Source organism: Taudactylus pleione, unplaced genomic scaffold (genome assembly GCF_031769625.1).
Source record: "Taudactylus pleione unplaced genomic scaffold, aTauple2 ptg000711l, whole genome shotgun sequence".
Taxonomy (NCBI): Eukaryota; Metazoa; Chordata; class Amphibia; order Anura; family Myobatrachidae; genus Taudactylus; species Taudactylus pleione.
The window spans coordinates 371,249-389,622 of record NW_028285113.1 but is presented as its reverse complement, the minus strand read 5'-3'; the positions used below and the strand labels follow the sequence as shown (position 1 = coordinate 389,622).

At 41.2% G+C, this 18,374-nt stretch overlaps 1 protein-coding gene across 2 annotated transcripts in view; it reads left to right on the top strand.

Annotated features, from left to right (window-relative positions):
* Positions 1–17,895, top strand: part of FAM76B (family with sequence similarity 76 member B) — a 29,586-nt gene extending 11,691 nt beyond the window's left edge. The window contains exons 5-10 of one of the 2 annotated variants that reach the window (XM_088456751.1): positions 5,386–5,579; positions 7,351–7,398; positions 8,476–8,556; positions 10,442–10,592; positions 12,425–12,526; positions 13,264–17,895. In XM_088456751.1, coding sequence (XP_088312877.1) covers positions 5,386–5,579; positions 7,351–7,398; positions 8,476–8,556; positions 10,442–10,592; positions 12,425–12,526; positions 13,264–13,353 — 666 coding nt within the window. In that variant the 3' untranslated portion in view covers positions 13,354–17,895. The remainder of the gene's footprint in view (positions 1–5,385; positions 5,580–7,350; positions 7,399–8,475; positions 8,557–10,441; positions 10,593–12,424; positions 12,527–13,263) is intronic. The other variant, XM_088456752.1, reaches the window with a different exon arrangement.
* Positions 17,896–18,374: the final 479 nt, after the last annotated feature.

The window sequence follows — 18,374 nt, the reverse complement described above, 5'->3', positions numbered from 1 at the left end:
ATCCACCAATCAGGCCTGTATGGTAGAGTTGCCAGACGGAAGCCACTCCTTAGTAAAAAGCACATGGCAGCCCGCCTGGAGTTTGCCAAAATGCACCTGAAGGACTTTCAGACCATGAGAGACAAAGATTGTACACTCTGGTGTGAATGCCAGGTGTTATGTTTGGAGGAAACCAGGCACCTCTCATCACCAGGCCAATACCATCCCTACAGTGAAGCATGGTGGTGGCAGCATCATGCTGTAGGAATGTTTTTCAGCGGCAGGAACTGGGAGACTAGTCAGGCTAGAGGGAAAGATGAATGCAGCAATGTACAGAGAGACATCCTGGGTGAAAACCTGCTCCAGAGCGCTATTGACCTCAGACTGGGGTGACTGTTCATCTTTCTGCAGGACAACTACTTTAAACACACAGCCAAGATATCAAAGGAGTGGCTTCAGGACAACTCTGTGAATGTCCTTGAGTGGCCCAGCCAGAGCCCAGACTTGAATCCGATTGAACATCTCTGGGGAGATCTGAAAATTGCTGTGCACCGACGCTTCACCTCCAACATGATGGAGCTTGAGAGGTGCTGCAAAGAGGAATGGGCGAAACTGCCCAAAGATAGGTGTGCCAAGCTTGTGGCATCATATTCAAAAAGACTGGAGGCTATAATTGCTTCCAAAGGTGCATCAACAAAGTATTGAGCAAAGGTTGTGAATACTTGTGTACATGTGATTTTCTTATTTTTTTTTTTTAATTAAATTTGCAAAAATCGTAAAACTTTACACGTTGTCATTATGGGGTATTGTGTGTAGAATTTTGATGACAAAAATGAATTTATTCCGTTTTGGAACAAAGCTGTAACATAACAATGTGGAAAAAGTGAAGCGTTGTGAATACTTTCCGGGTGCACTGTATGTGACTTATGCTAGCGCTGCCTGTCTGTTTATTTCTCTATCACAGATATCTCCTGCTTGCCTTCCTCTTTCGGAATGACCCGCTGTCCCGATACACTAGTATGGGGACAGAATTCATCAAGCTCCGAAAATACAATATTTTCAGACCTTGAGTGCGGGAGCATTCGCCATCAGGGTCCGATAATTAACATCTAAATAAACCCCATAGTCTTGTTCAAATGATCAGATATGTTTTAATATGTCTGATCTTAACATTTTTAAAAGCAATCTCTTATACAGCAAACTAGTAGTGATGTTTATCTCTGCAATGTTAATTTTTTAATTTTTATTTTTTACTTCCATAATATGTGAGAGTATTGTAATGTGTCACTTTTTGCTTTTAAAACCCAGTAATTAGAAGAAGAAAAAAAACCTTACCTCCGCTCCAATCTTCTTTTTTTTTTTTTTTTTCCCTTCTAATTGCACCCATTAATATTACTGAATTCACACCAGGGCTAGATTAACAATGGGGCGGTCAGGACTACCGCTCCAGGCCTTCACCTAAAAATAGGCCCATCATTAAGCATGATCGCCTAGCTGGTGCACAGTCTGCATAAATTATAGCGTTCCCGCTAGGCTGTTTTAGCGGGGCGCGGCGCCCTGCCCTCCTTCTGGAGGGCAAAAAGCACCCTGCCCTCCAGGAGGAGGGCAAAAAGCGCCCTGCCCTCACAGCCTGCGGGAGTCGTTCTCACCCGCGAGACGCAGTGTCCCGCGGGTGGAGAAACATGCGGTGACCCGGTCACCGCCGGAGAATAGACGCCGTGCGCATGCGCCCGGCATCTATTCTCCCTGTCTGCAGGGCTTGGGGGCTGCCCGGCGTGTCCGTAAGTGCCGGGCACGCCCCCAAGAGTGACGAAAAGGGGACGCGTCTTATAAACACGCGCCCTTTTCCGATGACCACGCCCCCTTCTCGGACTTCTCGCGCGCGGGCATGCCCTCTCTAGCTCCGGCGCCCTGCCTCCCGCCGGAGCTAGAAGGAACACTAAATCATAAGTATTAAAATAGCATTTTTGTATTATTTGTTCTATTTTTATGTTATTATGGAGATAATGGGGCTGATAGTGTAGGGGTTGTACATGCCAGCTTCTGTCTTTCATCTAGCACAGTCTATTAAATGAGAGAAGTTGAGTGCTACTTTTCCACTTGATCTCTCTTTAAGGTTTGATTCACCTCTCCCTATGTCTTGTGGTATAAACAGAACTACAGTATATAGAATGCAGCACTGTCTTGAGCTGATGGAGATTGTATCAGGCAACTTGTGAACTACATGAGCCACTGAACTAAAAAGGCTCAGCTACTGAATTTATATGCCAGGAAAATGGCTCACTCATTATGACAAGCTAGTTAATTCAGCTCCACAGTTATCACAATGTCTGAGCACAGCAGTGCCACCTGTGGTAGTTTAGCAGTACTGACTCATGCCTATAGGAGCTGCTGTGCACTGTTACTGTGTCTACCTCCTCCCACTTGCTTTAGGTCCTGATGAACCAATCTTTGCCAGAGCTGTGAACTAGCTTACTTTGAAGATTAGTTCATTTTGAACTGATCATTCATGAACTACCCATCACTAAAGCCTGCTGTAACTTCTACAGGGTGAGTCGAGTGAATGTGTGACAGTGTTACCCAGCTTGGTTTTGCTTTCAAAGGAAAGCCTGCATATTAAACTGCTTCACAGGGGAAATCTGTTATGTCTGAAGGTCCAGGAGATACAGAAGTGACATCCTCTTGAAATCTATGTGAGACCTTATTAGTAGATGCGGTATCTTGTCTGTTGACGATAATAAGAGTAGTATGTTATAGAAGTACCGAAATACTTTTCCTTGGGATGGAGCAAGGTTCTACATCTGGTAAGTCATTCCCATCGATGTGCCTCGAGTCTGTTGAAGTGGTACTGGAAAAGGGACAAACATCCTGCTTCTGATTAGCTAGTCGTCCAAATAGGGGCACCACTGTTAGTCTCCTGGCTCTCTGCATGGTGACAGACACAACTATAATCTATATAAGTACTCTTGGCTGAAATGAGGAGCACAAACTTGCTAGTGGAGATTCTTGATTGGGATTCTTGACTGACATTGATGTTCTTCCCAGATTGGAACATGAAGCTATGTCTTTGAGTTAAGCCAGAAACTTATCTTGCTTCATGCCAGTTATTACTGATTTTAAAGTCTCCCATCTTGATCAAATATAGATTTTGGATTAAAATCTCAACCCCCTCTGTTCTTCTGGATCTAAGAGCTCCACTCAAAGGAGATTATGAAGAGTGGTTCCCTTAAGTGCCATTATATTTGACCTGCCCCTCTGAAGACCAGTGGTTCAAATATATCTTGGAAGGAATTGTAGGTAGTCTGATGTAGACCCTTTCCTGTTATTCCTCTCACCCAGATGCCCAAAGTAGAGCTGGACTACTGGTCCCAGAAGAGAAGACTGGTCTCCAATTACAGGAACTCCTGTGTGGGCCAAGAGCTCGTGTTGCCAATTGTTATAGGGTTTGGTTGCTGATTTCATGACTGAGTAAGCTTGTACATTGTGCTCTATTGAGAAGCATTGTCATTTGTATTTGAGCCTTTGGTGTTTGACAGCTTTACTTGGTGTAAACCCTCAGAAATTTGTTCAGATTACTTTTCTACAACTTTATTTAGTCAGGCTGAAGTCTATATAGTTATTTCAAAATAACCTAGCCCTCCTTATTCATGCTGACCTCAGAGATGCAGCATTTGGAATAGGAATCATAATAAAATAGGTGCATTCACCTTTGCGTCAGGGTGGATCCCTCTTTTTGTCATATACTTCCTAAATAAAGGATAAAGAACCTGTAGCCTGCAGAGAATTTAAAATGTCTGGTCTGTCCTGATGCTGCATTAGCCCTCCTTGATGTGAGGAGAAAAAGGAAATTGTCTCTCCACCTAAATAAAGAAACATTCAGAAGCTTCATCCTTTGTCTAAATCATCAATACTCTTCCTCGATGGATCATCATAAAAATATAGAAAACCTTGAAGGTCAAAGTCCCCCAGCAATTTGTCTACCTCCATAGAGGAATACCTGGACACAGAATCCTCATAGGGTGTAATCTAGGTGGTTGCTAAGCAGAAGCGGGCTCTAAAGTCCTTTCTAATGAAGAAGACTATGCACCAAAGCTGTCTTGACCTGCAGCCCTAGTCTGGACTCTGAAATTCCCTGAGGGTAAGATTTATTCCCTAGGGCAACATTGGAGGAGTGGAGGGCTTTGATGACTAGGGCCAGGAATTTACTCTGGCTGGCTCTTCAACTTCAACTGCAGCCCCTTCCGGGCATACGTGGTCTATGGACCCCAGCTTCATGAACTGCACACCAGACATCCGGCTCAGGTCATAAATGACAGAACCTCCCCCAACAAATTTGCCACTGCTCTCCTTTTCTGAGAGAAGAGTGCAATGACCTCTCTAAAGTCAGTGGAATGCACAGTATAACAGTGAACTTGTAAGGGTGGGTACACACCTGAACAACCAGCAATCGTGCCGATTTTCAGGGCAATTTGCCTTCACCCTAGACAACGCATAATTGCTGGTGCGCGCTTAAAAGATTTAATGAACGATCACTGTTCCTTCCTTCATTAATATGTACAGCCTTACATGCGATGTTGTTGTGATTGGCCGTGCAGCACGGGTAATCACACAATATAGCTTGGGAGAGCTTAAATCGGGCATACGCACTACATGATATGCCCGATTTTGACGTTCCGATTTGGCCAAATCGGGCCGATATCGTGCAAGTGTATTCGATAGCATCAGATACAGAAGGGGAGAGCTGGCACAGCAGCAGTGCAGTGTCTGACCGCTTTAGCAGTGTCATATTTTTTTTTTTTCTGAGGTAGCGCAGCTCTGTCTTATTACCTGTCGGCATTAGCCTTCCCAGACTCCGTTGGTTGCTACCCTTATCTAGTGACCGGACTACACCACAAACTTCACAATCCGATCAGGAAAAAGGCAATATGTGGGGCGATGGTCTTCATCGCAGTTTTCTTTCCCCCGGTTATTGTAGCAGCCGTAAATAAAAAACCCAATAAGATTGAAAATGACAGGAAACTGACAGACAAATTGTGCAACACCAGGGCTATGGTGGCACCTGGTTAGTTTCACTGAAGGTAGGATAGGATGGGAGGAGCTTTCCGAATTTGTGCAGATATAATTTTAAGTGCCTAACTCCTGCACAGCCCTCCAGACCTCTTGCAGTGTCCCCCAAAAAGATGATGGAGAAAAAGCTCATTGCTAGTTACCAGATCATGTCACCATATGTTATCTCCTACAGTCACTGTGAGGAGCACAGCTTACAATTTTAGAAGGTGGTATATTGCAGTGGCATTTTGGAGAAAGACGGGTAATATTTACATGTCATTTAGGAGATTTTAGTCATGGCGCTCCTTATCTGGAAAGAAAATGACTAATTGCCCAACTTCTCTTGTTTATTTAAAGGTTGATGGGAAGCTGCTATGTTGGCTATGCACGTTGTCTTACAAGAGGGTTTTACAGAAGACAAAGGAGCAGCGGAAAACTTTGGGCTCCGCCCATTCCAACTCCTCTTCTTCATCTCTTACCGAGAAAGACCAACATCATTCCAAACACCACCATCACCACCACCACCACCGGCACAGCAGCAGTCATCACAAGTAAGCCACACTCTTAACTATGTTCAGACTCTTTTATTTTTGCACTTGGAATTGAAACCATTTTATAAGATTTCAACAATCTACTTTTAGGAACTGCCCAATTTTTGCAGGTTTCCATGCACTAACTCTGAGGCAGATTCTGCTCGTAGACTATGGCGTAGCGAGCAGAATCTGCCTACCGTAACAGGCTTTAAAACGCACAATGTGAGGTGTGGCTTCTTGAATCTTCTCCATAGCAATGTAATATTTCTCGCTCACTATGGTCGTGAGCATTCGGTATTGTTAACTGCGTAGTGAACACAGCAGTTTTAACGTATTTCTCATATGCATAGGGAGCTGTATGAAACTTTAATGTAGAGCAGACAGATTAATGGAACACTTAGGAAGAGGGTGTCTGGAAACAACCATCAATTTCCTGCAATGCTTGGATATATTGATTAGTTTAGCATAGGGATCGGTAATCCCCCATGATGTGGTCAGCCAAATTTAGTCCTTACTGAAGGCTCCATAACTAGACCCTGATTCTTGCATGCTGTCCGCTTAAGGAGATTTTTACGTGCAAGGTGTGATATGATTCAGGGTACTAACTGGTGCATATTATATATATATTTTTTTTAAATAGAAGTTTATAATACTTCTGTAATATTGATGGTTAATATATTTTTATATATGACAAGGTCTCTGGTTAAGTGTCGTTCTTATTTATATTCATATTGCAAAATAGTTCATCTATTTTGCGTACAAATTTGCATAGCATCATATCCACTACTTTTAATCACTTCAGTGCTGAGGACGAGTAGGGCTCATCCTCGCATGTACTTCAAAAATGCTGAGCACTAGTCTCACTATTTTCCCCATTCTGGCAACTGCAGATTTTAGCGACCCCTTCATTTGAAAGCGGGGAGGCCCTTTAATAGTAATTGTATGGAAATGTTATGTTATTGCCGGACACTTCCACCCTACACTACAGAAAATGTGCCGATTTTATTGTTGGAATCCTGTTTTTTGTTGTTTTGGAAAAGTTAATGGTGAAGCAAGGACCAAAGTATATTTGATAGTTTCGGGGAAAGAAACATACAGGTTTTGCTTTTCTTCATTTCAGACTTTATCATTGAGCAAAACAATAGCTGGGAGAGCACCAGGTTGGCCAGGCCTGGTGTAGTATGTGTGGGTTATATATATTACAGGAGAAGGAAAGAATTAATTTTTCTGGGGACACTTTTTACACTGTGTGTGTACTGTATAAACAAATGCCCAGTCTGAAAGTGCCAAAATAGGCTCATTGCGGGTGTGTGGTCTGTTTATTATATGTATATATTTTTTTATTGTAAGGACGACTCCATATATTTAGGTTGAGTTTATTGGCAATCTTCTCCCCTGTATCCAATTTTTAAGTTCTGTTTTAGAAAATCATATTTCGAATTCATGTTGTATTTTCATCTGATTGTCTAAAGCCGGGTACACACTGGGCAACATCGTCTAATCTATTGGACCAACATATCGTCCATATCTGCCAGGGTGTACCCACTATGTCGCTGACTATGCGCGCTTCACTTGTTGTCAGTGACAGCCTGCAGGTCCGAAGGGGGCAACATTGTTAGCCATGCTGCCGACTGCACCATGGTCCCGCCCCGTCACTGCCAGCATCGGCAAGTGTGTATGCACTTGCCGATGTCTAGCTTTTATGACAGTCTAGTGTGTACACGGCATAAGTCTTTGTTTATCCAGCATTTACATACTGACATTGTCATGCTTTTATTTGTTCTTGCAGAATTAGCAGTCTAAGCCCAGAAGCAGAGCAGGGAATTTGGAAGCAAAGGTATGTATTATTATATAACACTTTCATGCTGTCCATTTTACTTCTACTTTTACCATGCGTCAGTCATAAAAGGAAACGGATGTCACAAGTACTGTAATGGGCTGTAACATGCTGCATGTGATATAGTCGGGCATATATCTGGGCCTGATTTTGAGGCATCTGCAGACGCTTTTCTGTGCGGCCGTTGGTAGCCTGCTTACTCGTTTATGCTGTATACTAAAAATCCATATGGATGCCTATCCCGCCCACTGTTCTTACACCAGCCCATGCTGGGTGCAAAAGGTCCGGCTGAAACAGGGGTCCCATCTCTGTCCTAGCAAAGAAGTTTGCTTACATGCCCATGACACTCACACAATATAGAAGCCTTCTTTGCTAGTGCATGGTCGCTGCCCAGAAACGCCCATTTCAAGGAAAGTGTGGCCTGTTAAATGATGGTGAATCCGTACGCACTAGCGATCTCTGTCCATGTGCGGATACTTGATCCAGCACAAAAGCGGATTTCTTTGAAGCGTGCGCAGTGTGCCAAAATCAGCGACTTGCACGCAATTAAAAATGTTCCATAATCATGTATTGGTGGTTTGTTTTAACAAATGTCATCCCATCGTTCTCATTTGTAACCAAAGGTTAGCCTTTGCAAATGTCTAGTGCAGCGGTTCCCAACGCGGTCCTCAAGGCACACTAACAGCCCAGATTTTAAGGATAGTCGTATTTGAGTACAGGTGTCTTATTTAGTACCGCAGTTATTTGGATTTATCCATCTGTGCTCAAATAGGGGTATCACTAAAACCTGGACTGTTAGAGTGTTTTGGGGACTGAGGTTGGGAAGCACCATATAGATCGGTCCTCAGGACCCCACACAGGTCACGTTTTCCAGGTCACCCAGCTGGTGCACAGGTGCAGTCATTACTGATTGACACATTTTAAAAGATCCACAAGTGGAGCTAATTTCACTTGTGATTCTGTGAGGAGGCTGGAAAACCTGCACTGTTTGGGGTCCTAAGGACAGTGTTTGAGAACCTGTGATATAGATCTTGTGAATTAATTTGATGCATTAATTACTAACCCTTTGTTTTACAGTCATAAATCTACTTCTGCAATTCAGAATGAAACTCCAAAGAAAAAGCCCAAATTGGAATCCAAGCCATCCAACGGAGACAGGTATGTCTCACATTTTCCGGAGACTTGCTTATCCTACTCTCCCCAGTACCATGATTTCTTAATGAAATAAGAGCTCAACACAGGGGAGGGTAGCACTGTTGGCATAGTGGTTAGCATTACTGCCTCGCATGAGGTCATGAGTTAAATTCCTCACCATGGCACTATGTGCACAGTTTGTTCTCTCCAGGTTTGAATGGTTTCCCAGACTTAAAAAAAAAAAAAAAAAAAAAAAAATGCTTGTGGGGTTAATTGGCCAAAAGAATAACTCTAGTGCAGGGGTTCCCAACCACGGTCGCCAAGGCACACTAACAGTCCAGGTTTTAAGGCTAGCCATAGCTGGGCACAAGTGACTTAATTAGTACCTCAGTTATTTTGATTTAACCATCTGTGCTTAAGCATGGATATCACTAAAACTAGGACTGATAATGTGCCTTGAGGACCGTGGTTGGGAATCACCGCTCTAGTGTGTAAGTGTGTCCTTGTGTTAGGGAATATAGACTGTAAGCTCCACTGTGACAGAGACTGGGGTGGATAACTGATCTATACACAGTGAAGTACTGAATAACTGATAATAAAGAAACCACAAATGATGGCTGATTACACAAGATCTGTTTGAGGTGTAAGAGCTCATCCCCCCTCTACTGGCAGAACTACAGTGTTCTCATTTTTGGGATCCGTATATATTTCCCCAAAAAAACTGAACCCTTTCCCTTCAGGTAACCAGGTGTTAATATAACTTTGACTCCTCATCAAATGTATCATTAAAGCTGTGTGCGCAGCAGGAGTCAGTGACAGACATACAGCTTTCTTTCCAGCTGGAGGGGGACAGGGTTTATTTTGTTTTTCTTTTTTTAAGTGTGGATTTCAGGGTTATTTGTAAATGTAACCACCGTAAAGTTACAGATAACGTGACATCTGCATTATATTTGGCATTCGTTTATACGAGGAAGTATAACTCCTTAAGTATTAGTAATATTAGAAGTTGGTAAGGATGTTTCTTCGGCTATAGGGTGAACACTGTATGTGGTCTCTGTGGATCAGGGTGGGTGGGCAATATATGTGGCCTGCATTGGAAGTGGACACCGGCCTTCCCGTCTTCGCTTTTATATCTTCTTTGTATGCCCCTTCCATCTGCCCTCTCATGTCACAAGAGTCTGTCAGCCAGTCAGTTTCAGCTTGTACAACAACAGGCTTGTGACTACTCATTGGTCCAGCCACTTTAGCAGACACAGTGGTGACTTTCTTTTCCCAGATTTAACCTCTCGCCTAGCTCCTCCCTTGCCCCTGTAGTGGGCAGCAGGGTAGTAGAGATTTGCATGTTTTTCCGATTCTTGTAAAAAATGGTACAGATAATGGGGCACCATGGTTGACCTTTATGTTAAATGCTAGACTAAATGACACATGGGGTAATATGGGCCCTCTCTCCGCAGTGCACTGGTTTCCCAGGCTACACCCACAGGGGAAGAGACCCTCCTAGTAAAGCATGTCCACTCTGTTAAGCAGTCTGTGGACTGCCTACATATGCTGTCTCCTGACATGAGCTTCTGTTCTGCAGCCAGCCTATGTGCAATGTCCCTCATTTAGTCAGTCAGAGACCGTTACATAAAGAGTGAAGACCTGCAAATCTAAAGCAATGACAGGCAGCCCTGTGCCTACCTCCTACACAGGGCCCTGGGGCAGAAAAAACTTATTTAATGATGATTTCCAATGTAATGCTCATTGCCGTTTTAAACATAGGTTGATTTTAAAGCAGAATTGCTCCTATACAGTGGGGGATAGTATGCTACATTTTTTTTTCGTTTTGTTTTTACCAGATATGTATAATTTGTTGGTATTACAAGATGTGTATAATTTGTAGGTATTACAATAAATATTCAAATTCCAGCATTTATTATTTTAGTAGTTCAATCAATCAGTCGACAGACAGTGGTGGTACAGACAACTTTGTCCTAATCAGTCAATTGAAGGAGGAAGTAATGTCGCTGAAACGTCTCTTGCAACAGAGAGATCAAACGATTTTGGAGAAGGATAAGAAGGTAGGTCACTGCCGCAGCTCAGTTGTCTTGTCATATAGGACTTAAGACTGACTGGGAACATTAGTTTTGAATGTGTGCATGTATGTATGTCACACACAGTATTTGGCCACACCTGTTAATTATTGAATTGAGGTGTTTCAATCAGACCCATTGCCACAGGTGTATAAAATCAAGCACCCACCTAGCCATGCAGTCTCCATTTGCAAACATTTGTTATACAAAATGGGTCGTTCTGAAGAGCTCAGTGACTTCAAGCGCGGTGCTGTGATGAGGAGCGCGGTGCTGTGATGGGGAGCCAACTTTGCAATAAGACTGTTTGTGAAATTTCATCCCTGCTTGGATATTCCACGGTTAACTGTAAGTGATATTTATTCTCAAGTGTAAGCATTTCGGAACAACAGCAACTCAACCTCGAAGCAGAAGACCACGTAAACTCACAGAGCCGGGTCAACGACTGCTAAGGCGCATGGTTCGTAAATGTCGCCAACGCTCTGCTGATTCCATAGCTGAAGAGTTCCAAACGTCCACTGTCATTAATGTAAGCACAAAAACTGTGCGGCGGGAGCTCAATGGAATGGGTTTCCATGGCCGAGCAGCTACATGCAAGCCTCACATCACCAAGTCCAGTGCCAAGCGTTGGATGGAGTGGTGTAAAGCACACTGACACTGGACTGTGGAGCAGTGGAGACGTGTTCTCTGGAGTGATGAATCACGCTTCTCTGTTTGGCTGACAGATGGGCGAGTCTTGGTTTGGCGGATGCCAGGAGAACGTTACCTGCCTGACTGCCTTGTGACAACTGTGAAGTTTTGTGGAGGAGGGATAATAGTATGGTGCTGTTTGTGAGGGTTTGGGCTAGGCTCCGTATCTCCAGTGAAGGGCAATCTTAATGCTTCAGCATACAAAGACATTTTGGACAATGCTATGCTTCCAACTTTGTGGCAACAGTTTGGGGGGAAGGCCCTTTTCTATTCCAACATGACTGTACCCAAGTGCACAAAGCAAGAACTATTAAGACATGGTTTGAGGAGTTCGGTGTGGAAGAACTTGAATGGCCCTCAGAGTCCTGACCTCAACCCCATTCAGCACATTTGGGATGAACTGGAATGGAGATTGTGAGCCTGGACTTCTCGTCCAACATCAGTGCCTCACCTCATAAAGGCTCTACTGAAAGAATGGGCACAAATTCCCACAGAAACCCCCCAAAATCTTGTGGAAATCCTTCCAAGAAGAGTGGAAGCTGTTATAGCTGCAAAAGGGGGACCAACTCCATAGTAAAGTATATAGCTGCATACACACACAACGATTTTTTTAATGATTATCGTTAAACGATATCATTTAACGATAATTGATGGCAAAAATCGTTCACTTTCTGAGTCAAACGATGAACAATTATCGTTCATGTGCGTTCACGTTTGTAGTTTGTCGTTCAGTCAGACTTGTCAACTCAACGATTTTCATTAAGGGAATATGCAAAAATCGTTTGTAGTTCATAAAAATCGTTCATGACATTTAGTAAATGAACAACTTTAGTAAACGATTTTAGTAAATTTTTTCAAGGGAAAAAATAGTTTACTCAAATCGTTCATTAAAAAAATCGTTTGTGTATGCAGCTTCAATATTTGAATACAATGTCATTACAGTCCCTGTTGGTGTAATGGTCAGGCGTCTGGATACTTTTGTCCATATAGTGTGTGTGTGTGTGTGTATAGATATAATTAAAGGAAAAATAATATATTTCAATATATATTAATGAACAAAATAGAGTGTGCGTACATACATACTCAGCACTTGCTAAATCATAGCCCTAAGAAACTTGTGCAACTTTCTTTAGCTGACAGAACTGAAAGCAGACTTCCAATACCAAGAGAATAATCTGAGGACAAAGATGAATGGCATGGAAAAGGCTCACAAAGAGTCCGTTGAGCAATTGCAGGTAAGAATCGTGCATAAAGCCCATATCTGCTTTACCAGTTACATGAGGTTAGCTCCACATATTAGGAGAGCCTAAAGCTGTCCCCGCACAGTAATGCTGTGGGTGATGTGTTCATTGATGGACTATTATCCTGACTGCGCTACAAAATATTTTGTGTACCCCCTTCATGTGACTTATTTTATTGTCTTATTCTGCTGTAAATCATTGCCTATCTTTCTGGCTTCTGTATGCGTTTTTGCAGGTATAATTTCATGCAGAGTTGCTTTATATCTCTTAGCTACACTCAATATATACTGTGCCCAAAGGCAGAGAGCACAGCCCGACTGTGCCATGTCTTAGATCAATGATCATAAACAACTTCCTGTTGAAAGAGACCTGGCTGAAAAGCCTGGAAGGAAGTCCATAGATAAATATATTAAACAAAGTTGCACATGGGGTGCATATACGTTTTTAAGGTGTGCATCCGTGGCTGGATAAGTCAGGTCATAGACCATTGTGTTGAATGATCACCCTATGATTCAGCCTGGAAGAACAGGTGCCCTCAGAACTGGCCATTTGGCTGTTGTCTACTGATTTCAGCGATCGTTCACAGTCAACAATTCTGACCAAAAGGCAGTGAGCCAGGTTAGTCCATTTTTATGTGTACAGATAAGGTTGTCAGACTTACCCTAGGGTTCTTGTAACAGGATCACTTCTTATTCACTAACGTTTTGTTTTGTGTTTTTGTTCCATTTTAGGGCAAAAACAGAGAATTACTGAAACAGGTTGCGGCTTTATCAAAGGGTAAAAAATTTGATAAAAGTGGCAGCATACTGACCTCTCCTTGAGGAACTGTTTAATGGAAGGACACAGTGTTGGTCTGTGAAGCCCTTAAAAATATATAGTAACAAGGGAAACCCATCTTTTAGTACATGTTTTATAGTTCGTACTGGACTTTTTAATTTTTACACTTTTCAGACAAAGCAACTTCAACTGGCTTGAAGACCCCCCCCCCCCCCCCTCTGTTCCGTTCCTGCAAAGGAGGAAATGCATCACTACAATAGCAAGCTTTTCAAGAGAGCATAAGGCAATAAAACATAAGAAAAATCTGAATCAGATCAGCAGTTGACCCTTGTTTTATTATTAAAATGCTCACAAATATATATATACTAGTGGTTTTTTAGTGTTTAGATATTTGAACTGTTTTGGTTTAATATGGCAGAGTTAATGCTGGTGCTTAACCCCTCTTCTGCTGTTGAGACAATATTTGGTGCGCTGCTGGCCCCCTTCCTCATGGAAGGGGTTAAAATAAAATAAAAAATAACTACTGTGTAAATGACTGAAGAGATTTATGGTATCAATTAAGTAGTTTGTAATTTCTTACACACTTGTGCTGTGCCTGCAGGAAACAAAAGGTGTGCTTTTTGTAGAGTGTTGTGGATTTTTACTTGCAAGTGCCTTTGGTGTACCTTTTTATTTTTTAATTTATAGGAGTGTCGAGGGAGTTCTGTACATATGTATCTATGAAAACCATGTTTTAATTGATTTTTGTACAGAAAACGTATATTTAGAAATGGGTGGATCAGACACTTATTTAATCGTTTTTTTTTTTTTTTTATTTGTGCCAAAGGGCCGGTTAAGGCTTCAGCAGCATGGGCTCTTTCATTGTCGGGCCTAGCCAATGGGCATGATGGCCTCAGTGTTGCCTGTGCTGGGTGCCCTATAGTTTGGTTTTCTTTCTCTACCTTTCACTCTGGTAAAGTTGTTTTTTCTTTTTCCTTTTTTTTTTTTTTTTTTTTTTTTTAAACTAATAAGATTTTTAGGATGAGTGAATTTTTATTTTTTAATTGTATGGTTACATGTAATCCTTTTTTGTACATCCATGCTGGTTTTAGGACAAGGCAAAAAAAAAAAAAAAATTATGTAAAAATAAATAAAATAATTGCAGCATGAAGAGTTTGTGGTGTGTTAATGAGCTGTTCTGGTAACTAGGTGTAACCATTTCTATCATCCATGTGGTGCATGAAAGTGTCTTATTGCTGGTTTCATCACTCTCTCTCTCCACTTACTGGTGTGTTATATGAAAGCCGATATAGCCTCATAAAGACGATGCGATAGTGGGAAAACTAACTTTGGTCACCAAAGATTGGGGAGATGTACTGAGCTCTGGGAAGTGATAAAGTACCAGCCACTCAGCTCCTAACTGTCATGTTAGTTACAGACTGTTTGCAAAAATGACCAGAGCTGATTGGTTTGTAGTTTCACACTCCAATTTATCACTTTCCAGAGCTTAGTACATCTGCCCCTATAAGTGTTAACTGTATCTATAGTGGTCATTGTGCAGGTTTAGTGTCCCTCCTGGCTCCCATATTTTGGGTGTCCATCCTCTCAGGCCTTCACTTCCAGAAGAAATTGGTCATCCACAAGGGACTCAATATAAGGGGCCTATTCAATTTAGCGTGAGTTGAATACCGCTGGGAAGTTGGTACCAGAGCTATTCAATTCAGCGTGCTCTTTGGTCTGACTATTACAAGTTAATAAGTCGGAGAATGCCGGCTGCGAGCCCAGCACTTTAGTCGGATTTCTCCTCGGATTTAACCTCAGGATGGTGCGAAAATAAATCATTTAGTTGACCTAACAGCGCTCTGAATTAAATGGCTCCGGGGCCAACTTCCTGGTGCTATTCAACTCCCGCTGAATTGAATCATCCAACCCGGGAGCTGGCAGGTGCCCCTATGGCATCTGTTTAATCGCAAAAATTAGATTTTAAAGTCAAGGTACAATATGCATTGGAGCTGAGGATTACATTTCTGGTTATGTTGGTGAAACGATGAGGTGGGTTTCTGAGAGTATGCACCAATAAGGCCAGCTCTTCCCCTGTCCATATGGAGGCCAAATAACCACTTTCTTAATGGGTACCTAAAGAGGAGACCCTATTATAAAGCTATAATAGGAGGGGGTGGGACACTATATTTTAAAAGGGAAATTTATGAGACTACATGTCAAAAGCAACCGGTTTTAAAAAGACGAAGTAAAACGTGGTGTTATGGCAAGCATGTGTGCTATTCCAAGTGTAGAAGCATTCGCCTCCCTATTCACCTGCTATATTCTATGATCTTCAAATTCACCTGCTATATACTATGATCCTCTTCTCCCCATTCACCTGCTATATACTATGATCCTCTTCTCCCCTTTCACCTGCTACATTCTTTGAGCCTCTCCCCATTCAGCTGCTACATTTTATTTGCTTAAATAGTTTATCAAATCTACCTATGTTGTATTGGCTGTTGCGCCCAGCACTGTTAGCATTTTATGTCCTCCTACATTTGTTGTCAGTTCCTCAAATACCAAAGGCATTTTGCAAACCAAGAAAATATAAGTTGACTGCTACTAATGTAGCTTATGATGTACCTCTTCTGCTGCAGCTTATGGGGGATGAATGTTCCTTTTTTTTTTTTTTTTTTAAATCTTACACTTCCAAAACAAATATATTTAAGGACATCACTGTGGGTTCATAAATGGATGACAAGCCCCATTTGAGATGGGCATTATTTTAAATGTATTCCATATTAACAAGGGCATTTATGGAAGCTATCCAGGATTGTGTTATCCATAGCAAGCATGTACAAAATGTTTAAATGTCAACCGTACTATAAAAAAGTAATCTAGGCTTGTGCTCCCATTTCACGCCTTTCCCCTGTTACTACTATAGACTATGCTACAGAGAGGAACAGTGTTTATAAGTCGTCCTATTGAGGTCTTTCAGTTAAAAGGAAAATTTGACTGGATATCTGTTTAAACAAACGAAAGACACTGCTCTTCGTATTACACCTCTTACAAGTGTTCTACAGTTACACATGATGAATGATTAGGAATTGTTTTTGTGTGGCGCACTCCAATTATCTTTTTTTTTTTTTTTTAACCAAACTGGTATACAAGGTGGAACAAAAATAGCTTCCTAATGCAACACATCTATCCAAAATATCACATACATACAGATCTCCCTACCTTGGGTCTCATTTAGAGGTAGGAGTAAATCCAGGTAAAAGGACAGTTAGCACCTCGACACTACCATGATGCGCTACAGAGTAAAATTTTAAATGTGTGGCCAATTTAAATTTGGAGTTGTGCACTTCTACTCCCTTTTGTGTATATATCAATTGCCTCCACATCCAAATATATATATACACACATACAGTATGTGTGTGTTCAGGGTGTGCAGTCTGAGGTCCAATTTCTATATAAATTCTCCCCCCCTCCCTGCTGTGCAACTTAGTCCCAGGTGCACGTTTGTACCTTTTTTACCTGGAGTTGCTCCTAAACCTAGCTGAGGCTCATTCTGTGCAAGTCTGCCTTCCTTTTTTTGTTTATATTAATCGTAATGATAAACTGGATATGTCTGAATTATGTTGAGCATATTTAAAAGTCAAAAGTGCAGTACTATATATGTGTATTTTATATATATATATATATATATATATATATATATATATATATAAATGTTTTTTTTTTTGTTTTGTTTATCGTGCTTGGATTACTCGTATAGGAGAATAAAAACAAACAAATCCATTCTGGGAAAAAAAAAAAATTATTTAAATTTTTTTTTTTTTCCTGAAATTTAAACCTTCACTATAGGGATGATTGAAGTGGCAGATTCAAGTTTCGGTGCTTGGAGAAAGCAGTTTCGCAGAGGTGCAAAGTTCCAGTGGTAGTTTTTAAGTTCCGTTCTTGCTGTGCTGCACCGCATCCATTTTCTGAAATGTACAGTCTATGATGTGACAATTACTGTCCCAGGTCTCTTCATTCTGCTGTGTGGTGCAGTCGGGGTAGGGATAGGAAAACTGAAGGTCAAACTATACCGGACAAATGTGCAAAATGCAAAACGATGAGAATACTTCATGGAACAGTCTTTCCCTCATCTCTCCTAGTGAAAGTATTTCATTCTTTTTGTGTTTTTTTTAGGGGCTTCACAGTATTAACTCCACATTAAGTGACTATAACCTCATTATTTAAACTTTAAAACCGTGTATAAAAATGCTGAAAAATATATTTTAATTATTTCTAGGGTCTGTAGTGAAATGAAATGAGCAGGATTTCTTTTCATGTGGATTGGATGATGTACTGTATTGTGCTTATTCAGGATTATTTCTTTTCTCTTCAAATGTTTAGCGGTATTACCCCAGTGAGAGTTGTTCTGGTCATATAAAACTTGTACATATGCATTGTCCTAACAACATCATGTATATCTGTCCAAATCTGAAGTCTGCTTTTTCACCTGTATAGATTTGGATTCTGTACTTGCCCATCTTACTGTTGGCATTTTTGTATTTTATTTTTTTTTTCCCCCCTAAATCCAATATTTCACAATAAAAAAAGAAAAAACTTGGCAAGTTGTGTTTCTTTTTGTTTATGTTCAAAATGTTAGTCCTTTATAACCAGCATCCAGAACTGCCACTGGGTTTGAGTGGTTGAAAGAAACCTTGAAATTACTATTCACTCTGCGATGGTTACAACATCCCAATGGTATTTATCCAACCACCAATACAGCATATATATCTCCTCACACACCTCTCCCTGTTGCCCCATATTGCACAAGACAATTGGCACAATTCCCATGCTGCATACTTTCCTCAATGTTGCTTCTTAGTTTGCATATAGGGTACTCTAGGCATTTTATGATTATATTATTTATTTATTTTTTATATCAATGGAATATTTGTATAAAGTCACAGATAAAGCTTAATTATGCATGGTGTGGGTCACTCATATCAGACTTGTCTTTTTTGCCTGTTTACCCTATATTGTGTGTTTGTTTGTTTTTTTTTTCCGCAGTTTTACCTCAAAATCAACATTTTTGTTTGGTTAACCA